Genomic DNA, 17,840 nt, shown 5'->3' with positions numbered 1-17,840 from the left:
TTTTAGTTTACTTTAGAGCCATGCTTTAAGTATGTTATTTTTTATTTTCCAGGATAAGGAATCAATTTCAGAGAATCCTACCTTGGATTTACCTTGTTCTATAGGGTAAATAGAAAGTTATTTTCTCCTATTCTAGGAATTTTCTTTTGGGGGGAAATGAATATTTCTATTGTTATGTAATATAGTCGTTATACCATTTAAATTCTTTTGTCTTAGGAGAACTGAGGGAACTGCACATTCATCCAATACCTCAGATGTGGATTTCACGGGTGCTTCCAGTACAAAAGAAACTACCTCGTCTAGCATTTCCAGGCATTATGGGTAGATATTTTATATTCTTATTTCTTAACTAATTTTCTTCTAGATTCTTTTTCTTTGTAAAGTAATGATTAAATAAATTTTTAGCAATTGAAAGTGATGTAAATATGCCTTTCAGCTTTTGAGAAGCATCTATATGTAAATTCTTTAGGTTGTTATTAATATTCATCTGAAATTTCTGCTTTTCAGAGCTCAAACATTAAAAATTTATTAGGAGATTTTGCTCTGTGCACAGAAGAGGTATACTGGTGTTAATAGGCTGTGCTCTTTTCCTTGAGACCTTTTTATGCTCCTAATATTTAGATAATATTTTTATCTAAAATTTTTTATCTTTAGGAATTTTTATCTTTAGGAGTACTTTTTTTCTTAATATCTGAATCAGACATGTAAATCCTTTTGTTACTAAGAAGATTTTAAACTCAGGATTTCTATCAGCAGACTTCTCTAATATTTTATTTAACCTAATTCTTCAGAATGATGCCTTTCCCAAAGCATGATGTATCAGGAATGAAAAATTAGTTTCCTTGGGGTCAGAGCTATGAGCTTGCAAGTTTTATACTTCCCTTAGTTTAATTTTTGTTAACACTTCAAAAACTGCTGTGTAAATTGTACAAAATTCAGAGTATTAAAAAGCTTAAAATGTAACTCATTTTTTAATGGATTGTGAATAATTGAACTGTGTTTGGCCTTTCACCAAGCATTGTGCTAAACTTTCCACATACATTGCCTTTTTAAATTCTTAAAACAGTCTTTTGAGTCGTAGATCTGTTATTCCCATTTTAAAGATAAAGAAACTGAAACTAACAGGTTTTAAGAAACAAGCATGGTCATTAACAAGCATAACAGAACTGGGATGTTGAGTCAGGCAGTATGATTATAAAGTCTTTGAATTTAACTTAGGCTGTATTCTCCCTTGTTAAAAGATTATAAAATCATTGAATTCCTGAGCTGAAAAGGACCTCAAAAATTATCTAGTTCAACCTCTTCACTTAATCTCTTCACAGAAGAGAATACAGAGGATAAGAGATTTGAATTTGGCCAGTATCACAGAGGTAGATTCAAGGTACCCTGATTTGTACTTTGTGCTTATTCCAGTTCATTACATTAGTTCACTATGCCTAGAACTGGTAATAAGAGAACATTTATTCTAGCTTTACCATCTATTTAAGCCCATGGAACAATGTTGTATATATAGGAGGTACTTATTAAGTATTTGCTGCATTGAATGAGTGAATGAACTTTCTTCTTTTTAATGATAAGACTGTTGACAATATCTGACTAATGAATAGGGCCTCTTCTTGGTAAGAATTTGTCTCATTGGCCTCGTAATTAAAAACTTCCTCTGATTCTTTTAAGCTTAATAATACATTGTTAAGGAAGAAAAGCTCTTCAAAGGTCAGCCCCAAGAAGGTGATGGAGTCTAATGAAGGCGAGTGATAATCCATTTATAAAAATAGCATGTATTGTTTTGGTTTGGCTGATGTTTATGTCACCAAGGGTATATACTTAGAGTAGTGTGATAGAAAAAAAATCTGAGAACACATTGTTTGGGCAAAGGATGCCTTATAAACTCAGTAGACAATTATGGCCTTTTTTTTTTTTTTTTTTTTTTTTTTTTTTTTTTTTTGTTCCGTAGATTATCTGACTCCAGAAAAAGAACTCGTACAGGAAGATCTTGGCCTGCTGCAATACCACATTTACGGAGAAGAAGGGGTCGTCTTCCAAGAAGAGCACTCCAGACTCAGAACTCAGAAATTGTAAAAGATGATGAAGGCAAAGAAGATTACCAATTTGATGAACTCAACACAGAGATTTTGAATAACTTAGCAGATCAGGAGTTGCAACTCAATCATCTAAAAAACTCCATTACCAGTTATTTTGGTGCTGCAGGTAGAATAGCATGTGGTGAAAAATACCGAGTACTGGCTCGTCGGGTGACACTTGATGGAAAGGTGCAGTATCTTGTGGAATGGGAAGGAGCAACTGCATCCTGACTGTAGGACTGAACATTATGTTCACTGCACTCTCATTCTCTGTAGGTACAGTTCAAAGTCCTAAAGGAGTCTGGCTTTTACTATCTTTCTTAAAAAAAAAAAAAAGTCAAAAAAATTCACAAAAGGAGATGATACTAGCCTTAACATGTACCTGTCAATGTTATGGATATTGTCATAAAAAAGATATCTTTTAAAAATCAGAACAGAGACTTAATTTTTTAAATCTTAAGATTTGTAGAATGTTTCTAGGATAGGATATTAAAAATGATTCAAATCCATGCATGGTGTTAGATAATTTTTCTAATTATTCCATTGAGTCAGTTTTTGTGATTAGTGGTTATCAGATCAAACAGATCATGTAGATAGATAGCACAAGTATATGGAGAAACGTTGTCTGTTTTGTTACCAAAATGTTGGAAAAAATTTATTTCAATACCTTTCAGATTTCATAAAGTGCAGTGTATATAATGCCTACTAAAAGACTGTAAAATATTGAAATTTTCTTTCACGCAAAGTGTAAAAAATATATTGAGCCTGTAAATTGCTCTGTGACTAGACTTCATTATCGTCTTAATATATTCTTTGCATGTGCATATATGTACACATGTGTGTATATATATGTGTGTGATTATGTGACCTATGCAATACAAATTATGGGAATGGGCAGCTTTGGAGTATATATCCCATAATTCTTTTTTCAGGAATAGTTGCAGTATTTACACAGCAGCATTTCTTCTCAGGCTTTTATTGGGTGCTGTTGCTTGCTATGTATGAAGAGAAATGTGTCAAACAAGTTTAAAGTTTAGTGTGTTCTGAAGAAGGGTGTGAACAACAGTGTTCATGGGCTTTTAGAATGCTTTTCACTTTCAGTCCTTGTAACTCAGCTGTTCAGTACCTAAAACCAATTCAAATAATATGAACATTATCTCCTACTAGAAGTAACATTTTCAAGTTTTCATGGCACATTATGATTGTAAATGTCTCTCAGTTTTAACAGTAAGTCTATAGGAGTCCCGTGAAGATTCCTGAAATGTCTGTAGTAACTGTTAGTCATGTTGAATAAGTGTAGTATGAACAAAGTATTTTATTGCACAGGGTTAACAAACAGTATGTTGCCTGACAAGGCTACTGCTGTTTTATTACAACATTACCTCTTGTTTTTATAAAATGTACCAAGATTTAAATTGATAACTTTATTTTACATGTAAAAAAACAGTTTCTTTTATCACCAGTGTTAGAGTTGTCTTCTGTTTCTTTTTGTTTTGTTTTGTTTGTTTGTTTTCTTTTTTAGCCAAAGAGTAAACAGAAGAATATTCTTATTTTGGTGGCTGTTCATTTTACTCTTAAAAGTGATTGGTGGATTTTAGCCTAAAAATTGGGGAATTTGCCGCCAAAATGAAAAATATGTAAAGTGTAGTGGTTACAGAGCGGTAAAAATGTGGGTTAGTACTTATTTATTCCATTGATTGATTATTTGACTGTTTATAAAGAAAGTTGCTTTATTTCTTTAAACATCTTCAAAAGATGACCTTTTCTTGTCACATTATAGCCAAAAGAAGCAGAGAACTTCGTTGTCCTGCATTTGGTTCCTGGTTGGCCAGGTATAAATGAGCTTTACAAAAGTGCAAATTAAAAACTGTCACTTCTGTTTACCTCCACCAAAACTTGATTTTCCCCTAGCTATTAATTTAAAGTTGCCTTTCCTGCAGCTGCAATATTTTGAATAACACACAGAGTTTGTGTTGATTTTGAATGTTTGTTTATATCTAGGGGTAATGGAAAATGTAAATCCCGTGTAACCTTATTCACTCCACCTGTATCATATTATTTCATTTTCCCCAAAGTCCTTTAATTCTAACTGAACACCAGCAGTATTTTTAGTAACTCTTTCTTTAGTATACATGGAAGATGATTTATTAAGCTGAACTGTCTTTAGACGTAATTATTGTGAATGTCTGTTTTATTTTATCATGGTGGTTCACATGGCTCTGATGTTCAGTTTGTATTTTTGGAATTGCTTTACTTAGAATTAAAACAGACCAACATTAAATGTGTGTATTTTTTAAAGAGCTAATGAGTTTTGCTTCTGTATTTGCTTGAAAATACACACTGATGCAGTAGATGACTGCTTTTATTTAGCCAGGGAGCTAAGGATTGTTCCACTTCCACTGTAAATATGTTCACTTGAATTAATCTTTATGAAACTTGGCTATCATTTTCCTCTTGTCCCTCAAATAATAATTATTGCATGTTCATCTAAAAGGATCCTTTAAAAAATAAACTGTTTAGCCAGCTCGTATACTTCCTACTCGAAAGACAATATATCTCCCTCTATCTGCCTTGTCCTTAAAATTCAAGAAAATTCAGACTTTTCAACTATGTTTTTCCCCCCTTATATAGAAGGTGTTAAGGTTCACATCAAAGGATTCTTTTTTTTCCTAAAAAGCTTTGCTCCTAGGCTATAGCGATAAAAGATATAAGTATAGTATGCCTTACTCATTTTAATTACATTTTTATTCAAAACAAATACATTTTTATAAATACTCTGATAATAAATGATAAGTATGGATTTTAATATGATCTAACTAGATCAGAATATGAGCTTATCAGAGTTATTCTATAAATTCTAATGTAGTCAGATGTTGCTAGTCATATTTTGTTACTAAATGTTTAACAAGTGAATGTTAACTGATGTGTGAGTTGAGGGTCTCTCTTATATTTTGCAAGTTATGTCCAACTGTACATGTTTAGTTTCTATTATGTATATATTCAGAAGATTTCTGTTCTCAGTGTTGGGGGTAGAACTAATTCTTTTGGGCCATTAGGTTTTGGTTGGAGCATGATCTGACTTGCATAGTTATAGCAGACTGTTGCATAATGTTCTAGAGTTGTTTGAGTGAGGATGTGATGGCAAAGCAAGATGTCCATGCAGCTTTGGGAAATAGTTTAAAAATGCCCTTTAATGTGGGGAAGATTTCCTGTTTAAATTATATTTGAGTACTTCTGTGAATATACACTCCCAAAAGTCTCCTTTGGTTTTTTCTGTGGTAGTTGATCAGTCATCTTCTTTCCTCAAGAAAATAAAAACTTGACAGTAAAATGTAAAGTGAGAATTTTATCTAATCGTGGATTCTTTTCTAATTACTAGCAGTTAAGAAACCACATGTCAGACTTAAAAAAATTTAGAGCTGGGAGAAGCTATGAAAGCAAACTGATTGGGTCTCTGAATAACAAATAGATTGGGAATAAGTACAGTATTTGTAATTCTTAAGTTATATCAAAATGTCTTGGGGTAATAGCTAGATCAAAATATTATACTATCTATATATTTAAAGTTAGAATAAGATTGCAAATTAACTAGCTCACTTTATTTTTCTCCCCCTCGCTTACTTCTACCCAACAAAATCCCTTGTAGCTTACTCCTCTGGCATTTTCTCTGTTGGAGATAATGAGTATTGAAATTGGATGCTTAGTAATAATTGCTCACTTTTGCAACATCTTCAAGGAATGTGATGTCTCATTCAAGAAAATTCTACTGGATTTAAGCAAACAAATGAACCAAATCTTCATAAATGATAAGATGTATTTATTGGATAAAACAAAAATATATCCTGTTCAAAATAATTAGTCTAACTTTTGTTCCTTGTATTTACCAAAAGATATTCAGTTTTTTCTTTTTCTTTCCATGCTTTCACAAGTGAAGGTCATACAGTCTCAAAACTAACATGAATTGGTTAATGGGAGGCAAAGGAAATTTAGGTCATGGTTTGTGGCCCTTCAGAACTCCACTCTACCCACAAAAATCTTACTCCTTAAGTATTTAATTACTTTCATTGAGTTTTCTTACGTATCACAGGAGTAACACTGACACTGAGTTCATGTAACACATGAAAAATATCTGCTAGATTGGTACTACAAAACTGTGGCAAATGACTGTGTTGGAGGGCTTTGTTTACTCTTGAAGTTATAGTGTGAGACGTAGTGTACACCTGCCTGTTAGCTTCCACTGACTCCCTTGTGGATGTGTATGTTTGATCCTTAGTGCTTTTGTGTGGGGCCTAGGTTTGGGAAATTAAGTAAGACTAGTTTACATTTGATTGATTTCTACCAAGTTTAGTCAACCCATCATTAATTATGTCAAGTGCTGAAAAGAAAAAATGTTGACGATACCTGAATGAATATCTAGCAGCTAATCAAAAGTAAGTTTTTCATATCAAGCAGAAGTTAACAGTAAGCTCACCAAAAACTGTTCTTTTAAGAAATCAAGTTTTCACGTTTTACTTTTGCCAGAGAAATCTTTTTGAATGTCTTTTTAAAATTTGATTACTGTTATAATGTTTTCTATAAGTTAATTTGCATATGTGACTTTAGGTACATAACAATTTATGTAAGTAAATTACATTAAAAGTTACTCAGTGAGGTTGCAAATTTAAGTTAAATGTTAATACCATCTAGTATAAATGAATATATACTTAGTGAAGGATTATAATTAATGTTGTTTTGACTGATAATTGACCTCTTATATATTATAACTAATGCTATTAGTGGAATGTAAGGAAATTTGTCCTATACAGGATTTCCTAGAATGCAGAATTAGTGGAATGTAAAGAAATTTTGCCTATATAGAATTTGAGACAAAAACAAGATTTTCTGAGAATTTGGGTCTCTTTTGCAAATATATAAAGCTTGCTTAGATGGCTCTGAAGTTAAACTTTTCCTTGAGGAGAAATGGAAGTTCAAGGAGATGAAGCTTATTGGAGAGGGTTTTGGAAGGGAAAGCCTATTAGCTCATACAAGATTTGTGGAGGCATAGTTTGGTTCCTGTATTCCTTTATCACCAAATCTTTCCCAGAATGCAATAGCAAATCTATAACAAGTCCATATTTTTTATATTATAATTTTGCATAACCTAGTATCTTAGTCTTTCTGTGTTATTATTTATCTTTGGATGTAAATTTTCCAGTGAAGAATTATGTCATTAGAAATTCATTCTTGATACCTCTTTATAAACTGTAGTTTATAAGCAACTTTTAAACCATTAAATGAGACCAGAAATATTTAAAATGCTACTTTATTAAAGATTTTTCTAGACTGTATTAAGTAATTAATGTTTTTAAAACACTATCTTTAGTATGTTAACCTTTTTCTAGTTACTGAGAGATTGTAAACATTTATTGTATGTTGCTATAATATGGCGGTACTCTCAGGGGTTTAGATTTGGGTAGGGGAATGTGTCCTTATTCATAAAACCTTAGGCTAGGTGGTGCTTTTATTATTATACTTGTCTGCTTTACACGTATCTTCTGTGGCAGTGCCCGTGTTAAGAAACCTCATTTATTTACAGTGCATTGAACAGCTTTTCTCCTTTCTTTTCTCCCACGTAGCTTCAAAACATTTTAATTTGCTGTAGAGTGGAAATAATTTAACCAAGGTTTTTTGGAACAAAGAGATAACCAGGTAAATAAAATTTTATTTTATTTATTTTTTAAAAAAACTTCTAAGAGAGCATGCATGCATGTATGTGAGCTGCAGGGAGGCAGAGAGGGAGAGAGAGGGAATCCCAATCTGTGTTGGTAGCTCAGAGCCTGATGCAGGGTTCTATGCCACAGACCATGATGAGATCATGACCTAAGCCAAAATCAAGAGCTGAACGCTCAACCAATTGAGCCACCCAAGCACCCCGGGAAAAATTTAAACCTTATTTACCTACAGTTCTGATTTTTTTTTTTTTTTAGATTCTTGAGTGAGTTTTTGAGAGTGATTTCCTCTGAAAAAGTAGCCTTTTTTTTTTTTTTTTTTTTTTTAATATTTATTACACAGGGGTATCTGGATGGCTCAGTCGGTTGTGTCCAACTTCAGCCTAGGTCATGATCTCGCCATTCTCAAGTTCAAGCCTCGCGTTGTGCTGTGTGCTGACAGCTCAGAGCCTGGAGCCTATTTCAGATTGTGTCTCCCTCTCTCTCTGCTCCACCCCACTCATGCTCTGTCTCCCTCAAAAATAAACATTAAACATTTTTTAAAAAAATATTCATTACACAAAATTTTTCTCATTTTTCTTCCAGTTTTATAATGTGTATAGGATTTTTAGAAATCTGATAGCTGAGTGAGATAAGGCTGCAATGTAGGCTAGAGTAGGTTGATTATTTTGTGCCTCTCCAATCGATCTTCAGATTACGTTGATAGCAAAAACTTCTTGGAAAAAGTAGTACCATTGTTTTCTATTACCTAGTAATTGGAGTAAGATGAAAGCAAAATTACAATACAGAAAATATCAATAGACTGGTCATAAATCTGCTGTTACATTCTGGAAGACATTTTGTGACAAACAGGGACATAGGAACCAAAATTGTGCCTCTGTAAGTCATAGATGAGCCGGTAGGCGTTTCCTCTCCAATATGGTGTTACATTTCATTGGCTCATGCCATATCTGCATTACGGAAAAGGGAAGAGTGTCTTGTCTAGTGTGGACTTGTCATATAAGAATATCAAATTGACATGTTTTCATTATATGCACATATTTAATAGTCCTAAAGGTAGCTTAAAGGAATAGAGAGGAGATGGTATTTCAGTCAGAGCAATAATGAACTGCTAATTTCCATGACTTTATAAGTTAAATGGGTATAAGAGTTGATATTAGTAATTTAACTTTTTAGTACTTTAAGTGCTAAAAATGACTGCGGGGGATTATAATTTCTAAGAAAATGGTTGTTTTACTAAATTCATATAAATAATGTTTGTATGTTGGCTAAATTTGGTTTCTTTTATGATCTTGGCTAAAGTTAGGAAAATGTGTAAAATTTTAAGTTACCTGTGCTTGTTATTGTCTTTGTGTGGAAAGTATAATTCCAAATGTTACAGTAGGATTAAGTCCTTGAATTTTTAAAAATTACTTTTAAATGATTTTCAAACTTTGAAAATATTTTAAAATTCAGTTTTTACTTAAAAAGTAGTATGTAATATAAAGGCTCATGTTCTTTTTTTTTAATGTTTATGTTTTTTAGAGAGAGAGAGAGCGAGCATGAGAGCACTGGGGGGGGGGGGGGAGGGGAGGGCAGAGAGAGAGAGGGAGACACAGAATCCAAAGCAGGCTTCAGGCTCTGAGCTGTCAGCACAGAGCCCAAGGTGGGGCTTGAACTCACTAACCATGAGATCATGCCCTGAGCCAAAGTCAGGCACTTAACTACCCAATGAGCCACCCAGGTGTCCTAAGGCTCATATTCTTTAAGATACAGTTTACATTTTGGGGCCTTTTCTAGAGAAAATGTGTGTTTTGTTGGCCTATTATTATAATATTTTATCTGCTAATGGAAAATGCTAGTGTCTTAGATAAGCAAAATTAGCAAAATACATAAGCTATGTATATAGATTTGGAATCTGAGGGCTTTCTATTTGGTTAGGCTCGTTGAAATTATTCCTGTGTTCCTTAAGCAGACTGAGTTAAAAAAGTAAAAGTTGGAAACTTAGAAACATGGCATAAGAATTAAAAAAGGAAGTGCTGGGTTAAATTTTTTAATAGAGAATGAACAAAGTATTGATCCATACTTAATACCAAGTTAGGCTGAAAGTATGAACCTTCCCCATTAAGATTTATATTGCAGTGAAAATACCATGATAAAACAGAATTTCATCTATTCACTGTGATTATTTGCCTTAGAAATAGCATGGTTTTTTTTATTATACCAAGTGGGTATAATTTTGGTTTTACATCTTTTAAAGTTATATCCTTAACACAAGGAGGGCATTTTATATTGAGAAGTGGCACTGAACTCAGTTTAAGGTAAGCCACTACTTATTTATAAATAAAATCATTTCATAAATTTAGGTATAGTTTTAGTTAAATAAAATCATCTGTTTATTTCCTAAGAATCTCCTTATTACTCTTCTCTTTTTTAAAGAAAACATTTATTTATTTTGAGAGAGTGAGAGAGCAAGCAGAGGAGGAGCAGAGAGAAATGGAGATAGAATATCAAGCAGGCTTTGCACTGTCTGCACAGACCCTGACATGGGCCTCGAGTTCATGAAGCGTGAGCTCATGACCTCAACCCAAATCAAGAGTCAGACCTGAGCTCAACCTACTGAGCCACCCCTGCTCTTGTCTTTGAAAATTAAAAAAACAAGAAAACAAAAAACCCACAAAACCTTGTTTTCTGGATGTTTAAAATGCTGTACTATGGAGGTGTTTGTATTAGTTTCCTAGGGCTGTCAAAACAATTTACCACAGGCTTGGTAGCATAAAGCAACAGGAGTTTATCTCTCACAGTTCTAGAGGCTAAAGCATGAAATCAGGGTGGTGGCAAGGTTGATTCCTTCTGATAGCAGCCAGCAATCCTTGGCTGTAGACACATTACTCCATTTCCTGCCTTCAATTTTATAGCTTTACCCTTTGTCAAATCTCTCTTTATAAAGACAGCAGTCATTGAATTAAGGGGCCACCTTAAATCCAGGATCATCTCATCTCAAGATCTTTAACTTAATTACATCTGCAAACACCCTGTTTCTAAATAAGGTCCATTGACAGGTACTTGAGTTAGGACTTGGATGTTGGTGGAGATATAACAATTCAACCCACTTCACTATTACAGGGTTTTTTTGGGGATGGTATATGGTTCAGTTACTAAAAATTGTGTTTCAAACCATTTTGTGCTGTTTACTCAAATGCAACAGCTCTTCTTTGAATACCTAGTAGTTGTTGTGAAGAGAGGTGAAATATTAGGAGCCCTGTCTTAATTCTTAAATTATGAAGGGCACAGACATAACTAAATTTAAGTTGAGATGTGTTAAGTACTATGGAATATTTGTCCAAGTTCCGTAGGAACCTGAAGCAGCATTAGAGAAAGACTTCTTATTGAACAGAATGTCATTTGGATTTGGTTTGAAGGAGGATTGGGTTTGACTGGCAAAAATAGGATAGGATAAGAAACAGCATTAAATAAATTCAGAGATGGACTTTGGTTGAGGGGTGAATTCAAGAGCTATAGTTTAGAGAATGGCACAGTGTTGAGGTAGGTCATAAACATAAGAATTAAGCAACAGTGGAAAACGTGACTGCTGGTATCCAAATAGGTGCTATATCACCATAGAAATGAAATTGATTTGGACTGCAATATATGTACTTTGAAGAATGGGTTAGCTTAAATACAGACTAAAGGAAGAGAAAAGCTCAGTTCAAAATGAAGGAGCAGAGTAAGAATAGGCCTGGAGTTGAGATTGAACATATCTCTTGATATTTAGTGTCTGTTGTTTTCCAAGAGACTACTGGGAGGAAAATGTGAGGTAGATAGTTACTATCATCCCCTAGTGTTCTCTTTGCTGAGAATGTAAGAATGTGTATGTTTAGCTATTTAAAGGGGTCAGAGTGGCATGAGGATTTGAGAAGGGAGAGATTACTTTTGTCTAGGGCCTGGCTGTGGAGGACATTTGAGAGAAGGTTATTATTAGGGAAGACTTAATGAAAGACTTTAAACTGGAACACGAATATTAGGAATCTGTAGAGAAGGGAGCATAATAATAATAGCGCATTCCAGAGTGCAGAAAGTGGAAGCAACGTCATGAAGCTGATGCACAGAAAAGGGAAGTACGTGGTGTGGTTGAGGCTGGACAAGATCAGGGATTCTGATGGGCCTGCTGTGATAGGACTGCCATGCTATGGCGTCTTGTGAGATTAATTTGGCTTTGGTATGTAGGATGATTTAGAGGAAAATGTGCGAGTGCCAGGCCTAGATTTACATCTAGGTAAATCTGAGGTAGCAGAAGCAGTGGAAATGGTAGTAATATGTCTGTGTGATTAGGGAGCTGAGGGGACAGTTGATGATTGAGCAAGTAAGGTGTCTTTTAAGTTTTGAGAACCTGGGATGCTAATGATGTTATTAAATGGAACAGAAGAGGGGCAGGCCTGCTCAGAAAACGGTAAAGAAGGAAGATAAGCTTGGTTGGAATAAACAGTTCATGCTTGGAAGTAACGTTAGAAGTAAAGAAGTAGACTAGGACTGTATTATTGAGCAAGAATAGTGTTCATTGCTGCTGCTTCTGCTGGGCATTTCCCAGAAGCTTATTATGTTCTTTATTATTAAAAACTTGCTCATCATCATTCTTTTAAGCAAAGACCTAAAACACTCAAGTTTCTTTATGGTGGTGGTGTGGCAGGTATGTAGAAAATTTTCAATGACATGCTGTCATAGTCAAGAAATAATTAGTTGAGAGATTTAAGGTGTCAGCTGAACAAGTGTTTTGTTGAAGAAAGTAATACCTGTATTTATAGTGGGAAATCATTGTTTTATTTTGAAGCAAAAGCACTTAGAAGTGTTTCCAAGAGACAACTTTGTGGGGCTTTTTCTAGGTGGACACTATTTTGTGGATTCAAAAGTCCATTTTGTGCTCCAAAGTGGTGTTGCATAAAAAGCAGCTTGTAATAAAAATCATAATAGGAAATATTTTCTGAAAAGAATATTGAAAAAAAAACTAATGTGCAAATAGTTTGATTTTTAAAGCAAATGAGGCAAAGACTGTTGAAAAATTTAATGCTAATAAAGATATTTCTAAGACACTCAGTGATAAAGTATCAGGTGATTTTATTGGTTAAAACTAAAAAACAGCATTAAAATATTTCAAGAAGTTACTGAAATTGACTTTTTTGAAAAATTACACTATTTTGTCTTTGGTATTGAGAAGTTTAAATTTAGGTTTAGAAAATGACAAGTATTTTGTTATAGCCCAGTAATAGGGAACTTTGAAAACTAATTAAATATCACAATCAACAAGTAATTCATCTCTTTTATAAGTAACCTGCAGTAGTCTCCAATTGTGGATTTTCCTGTGATAGAAGTTATTCTCACCTGAGGGAAAACTACTTTTCCATATCTAAATCTGGCTTGGAGTAAATAATGCTAATTTGTTTCTCAAGTATTGCTTTTCTGCTTAACCCAAGTTGTATCTCAGTTGAAACCAAAAAGAATTAGTGAAGCAGTCCTAAAAGAATGAAGGTGTGGTTTAGAAGAAAAAGGCATTGATACAGAAGGGTGGATGTAAGAGATGAGAAAAACGGGAGGAAATCTTTAATCAACTCTGTTGTTCCCCCTCCCCCCCAAAAAAAAGTTTTACTATTTTCTAACTATGATATAAAAATATTTTAGTAAAAAATTCGTACAATAGGAGACTTTATGAAAATCCTTCCATTCTACAGTCCAGAGATAATGGTATATAAATATGGCCTTAAACTTCTAGACTTTTTATTTACTTATTTTTACTCAAAGATCATTCATGTTATTTTGTAACTTCACTTTTCACTTAAGAAACTGGGCCTCATCTTTGCGCTAACAAATACTGTGTTCTAGGCATCGTGCTGGGTGCAGTGGATAGAACAGACATTCTCAGCCTTCAGGGATGAGTCTAGCAGGGGTTTGTATATTATGATACATTGTGGTCAGTGCTTTGAAAGAGACATGTAGAGAGAGCATATAAGGACACAACCTGAGTTTGAGGGATCTGGCTAAACTCTGGAGCAACGAATGACAAAGCTGACTTAGAAAAATGAATAGTTAATGAGTCCTGAATACTAGTCTTTCTCTCCATTTATACTGTCAACTAAGTCTTAAAGGGCAGACTCTCTGCTTTTGTGTTATCCAAAGTACTGGACATACTAATACTCAAATTTTTCTTATTTTAAAATATTAAGCCTTGCTCTATAATACTGTGATAATTGTAACTTGTATTACATGCTTTGAGGATATAAAAGTATTGCATCCTGATCTTCCCTTGGGTGCCAAAAGTCAAATACTCCTTTGATATGGGCCATCTGCATAATGTTTTCTCATCTTTCCCTGTTGCCCTGTCTAAACTGGTCTTTGTTCATCCTTTTCTCCTTTGTTGTATGTCCAAAGGATAGTGAAGTAGTAATTGCTAGCACATTTGTTTTTAAATTTATGTCCCTTTGGCATTTAAGAATTTTACAGTAGTTTGTATTATACTTAAGTTGCTTTTCAGTCATATGTACCATATATGCCTTAATTCTGAGATCCTTTATAGCAAAAAGACCTTTATGGGTGAAGGAATCAATCATTCTTTGTTCAGAATTTTCCTTTATACCTGTATGCCCTGATTGTCCACTGAAAAGTCAGCATTTGAAAAAGTCAAGGATAGCTTCTCTGTTCAGATTCACTGAATGCTTATTCTGTAACATTTGGGAAATAGGTGTTTTCCCATGGTGGTATTCTGATCACCACTTTATTGTAGTATAACCTGTGGACAGTATTGTAGAATATAGAATTCCAAAGAAAAAGGTTGAGTTTTCTTTTATATTTCATGTAAAAACAATCCGGTTCAGTTTCTTAAGCTCCCTGAGATAATATGGTGTTTCCCCTTTCTACTAATAATTCTTACGAATTGAAGTAATACTTAAAATGACAATCTGTTTTTAACTGAGAATATTTTGATTTTCTTTAAAAGGAATTAAGTTATTTCACTCATTTCCGGCTTCATTCAGAAATATGTACATATACCAACACACTAATAATGTCTGTTTCCGGTATAATATTCATCTGTGTCATTGTTGTTTTAAATTTTTATTTTGAAATCTATATTCACAAATTGCTACACACACACAGACACACACCCACACACAGGCACAGAGTCCCTGTGTACTCCTCAGTTTCTCTTAATGGTAACTTCTTGGATATAATACAGTATCAAATCTAAAAAATTGATGTTATAATCCAGAGTTTATTCAGATTTCACCAATTTTTTTTTTTTTACATTTTTTTAAAACGTTTATTTATTTTTGAGACAGAGAGAGACAGAGCATGAACGGGGGAGGGTCAGAGAGAGAGGGAGACACAGAATCTGAAACAGGCTCCAGGCTCTGAGCAGTCAGCACAGAGCCCAACATGGGGCTCAAACTCACGGACCACGAGATCCTGACCTGAGCTGAAGTTGGACGCTTAACCGACTGAGCCACCCAGGCGCCCCAAGATTTCACCAATTTTTAAAGCATTCATTTGTGTGGTTATATAGTTGCATGTTATTTTATCATACACAGATCTGGGTAACTACCACAATCGAGATACAGAATTGTTTCACCACAGACTGCCTTTATAGCCACATTCCCTTTCTTCCCTCCATTCCTAACACCTGGCAACCACTAATCTGTTTTCCATCTCTCTCTTTTTTTTTTTTTTTATTTTAAGAATACTACATTTAAAGCAATCATAAGGTATGTAACCTTTTAAGATTGTTTTTTTGCTCCACTAACCATAATTCTCTTGAGGTCCATCCGGATTGTTATATGTATCAATAGTTGTTCCTTTATCCCATGGTATGGATGTAGCAAAGTTAAATCATTCACTCTTTGAAGGGCATGTAGGTTATTTCTAGTTTGAGGTTGTTAAATATGAAGCTGCTATATATATATAATTTGTGTACAGCTTTTTATATGAACATTTTTATTTCTGAGGTTCACGTATTCAAGAGTATAAATGCTGGGTTGCATGGTAAGTGCATGTTTAATTTTATAAGAAACTGCTAAAATATTTTCTAGTGACTACCATTTTATATCCCACCAGCAGTGTATGAATGATCTAATTTTTCTTGCATCCTTGCCAGCATTTGGTAGCTTTTAGAAAACAAAAGTTGACACAAAGTGTTACATTAGTTTCAGCTGTTGGTAATTTATTTTAGCCATTTGGGTAGTGATACCTCATGATTTTAACTTGAATTTCCCTAATGGCTAATGATGCCATCCACATATTTCTTCAGGTTGTTTGCCCACTTTATAACCAATTTTTTTTTTTTTTTTTTTTTTTTTTTTAGCTTTGAGAAGTTTTTATGCATTTGACCCTTGAACAAGATGAGTTTGGGCTGCACAGGGTCAGCTGTATAATCTAGTCTGTTTTCAGATAGGGAGCAGTTTACTTTTTCCAACCCCACAACAGGATCTTTAGTGAGTTTTTACTTCTGATGAGGTCTGGCTTATCAGTTTTTCCTTATATGAGTCATGCATTTGGTGTCAAGGGTGAAAATTTTGTCCAGCTCTAGGTCCTGAAGATTTTCTCAGTTTTTTGAAAAGCTTTATAGGTTTTTACATTTAAATTCATGTTTTCACCTGTCTGTTCCAATTGCTGTAGCACTATTTGTTCACAAGGCTGTCTTTCTGTATTGCTTTTGCATCTTTATTGAAAATCAGTTGGACTTGTTTGATGTATTTCTGGAATCTCTGTTCCATTATGTGTCTACCCCTCCACCAGTATCACACAGTGTTGATTACTGTAGACTTAATTCTTGATTCATTTTTTATTTTTCTAAAAAATTGTCTTAGTCCTTTCATCCTGGTCTTAGTTTTTTGCCTTTCCATATGTTTTAGAGTAAGCTTCTCTCCCTCTACAAAAAAAACCTTGCTGGATTTTGATAGGAATGTTAAATTTACAGATTTAGGGAAGAATTGACCATTTTACTGTTTTGAGCCTTCCAATCCATGGAGCATGGTACATCTCTCTACTTGTTTGGGTCTTTGATCTTTCATCAACTTTTGATAATTTTCAGCATACAGATCTTGTACAGGATTTGCTAAGATTTATACCTAAACGTGATTTTCTTTGGAGTGTGATTGTCAGCAGTATTGTGTTTTTTTGTTTCCAATTTGGTTTTGAATACCAAGCAAAATCCAACAAAATAGAACTCCAAAATGTGTCTTTTTAAGCTGTTGCCTTTTCTTTCAGCTTTGCCCTAGCAGTACTAGTCCTTTTGGAATTGAAATAAAGGTAGGGTAGAAACATTAGGTTTATTAGTCCCTCCTTCCACTTGTTATCAAGTGTAGAAATGAACCCTTTGACATCTGATCATTATTGCCACTTGAGAACTTCCAGGAGTGGGAGTGTTGGTAACAGATTCTTCATTTTGCTGTTGACTCATGGTCATTGAAGACCTCCAAATTTTTCCCTGCTTGGCATTTTCTTGCTTTTTTCTTTCAGATACAAGATACAGAGTCCCATCTCAGTGTTCTGTCTTTCATGTAACATCGTCTTAGGTGTGGATTCTTTATTCTATGCCCTTTTCCCAGACATACAGTAAAGTGTAGTCTAGCTTTAGTTTGTAATGACACAAACCTTCCAGAAACCCAGACACCTGAAAGTGATGGCAGTGCAGAAGCAGAAAGGTGCCTAAGGAATTCTATCAGCTTGGAGGGGAAGAGTGTCTTGTCTGGATGGTAAGGAAATACCAATAACAAACTAATTTCCACCAAGCATTGGACTCTTATGTGATTTTAACCAAGATTTAAGATGCTACCTAAAATGTTTCTATAGACAAAGAAATAGACTCAAAGGAAGTTTGATTTCTCAAGATCCCTCAGTTAGCAAATGGTCCAGGGATAATGGATACTACAATCCCAAGTTGTGTTGGTTAAAAATTAAGATTCTTGAGCCCTATTATAGACCTAAGCAATCAATTTCTGGGGTTGGGTTAGAGGAGTGGAACAAGCACCTTGGGTGCTTATGTAGCATTCCAAACTTTCAGAAGTGATGACCTTTGGCTCTTTTTTCC

General features: G+C 34.2%; 1 protein-coding gene across 5 annotated transcripts in view; it reads left to right on the top strand.

The window, feature by feature from the left end:
* Positions 1 to 4,611, top strand: part of MTF2 (metal response element binding transcription factor 2) — a 79,957-nt gene extending 75,346 nt beyond the window's left edge. For 4 of the 5 annotated variants that reach the window (XM_058716540.1, XM_058716539.1, XM_058716541.1 and 1 more), the window contains 3 exons: positions 53 to 105; positions 217 to 321; positions 1,955 to 4,611. In XM_058716540.1, the coding sequence (XP_058572523.1) occupies positions 53 to 105; positions 217 to 321; positions 1,955 to 2,312 (516 nt within the window). In that variant the 3' untranslated portion in view covers positions 2,313 to 4,611. Of the gene's footprint in view, positions 1 to 52; positions 106 to 216; positions 322 to 1,674; positions 1,748 to 1,954 lie in introns of all 5 variants that reach the window. The other variant, XR_009257948.1, reaches the window with a different exon arrangement.
* Positions 4,612 to 17,840: the final 13,229 nt, after the last annotated feature.

The sequence above is a fragment of the Neofelis nebulosa genome, chromosome 2 (genome assembly GCF_028018385.1).
Source record: "Neofelis nebulosa isolate mNeoNeb1 chromosome 2, mNeoNeb1.pri, whole genome shotgun sequence".
Lineage (NCBI taxonomy): Eukaryota > Metazoa > Chordata > Mammalia > Carnivora > Felidae > Neofelis > Neofelis nebulosa.
The sequence above is the reverse complement of the archived record's forward strand: the minus strand, read 5'-3'. Positions and strand labels throughout refer to the sequence as shown.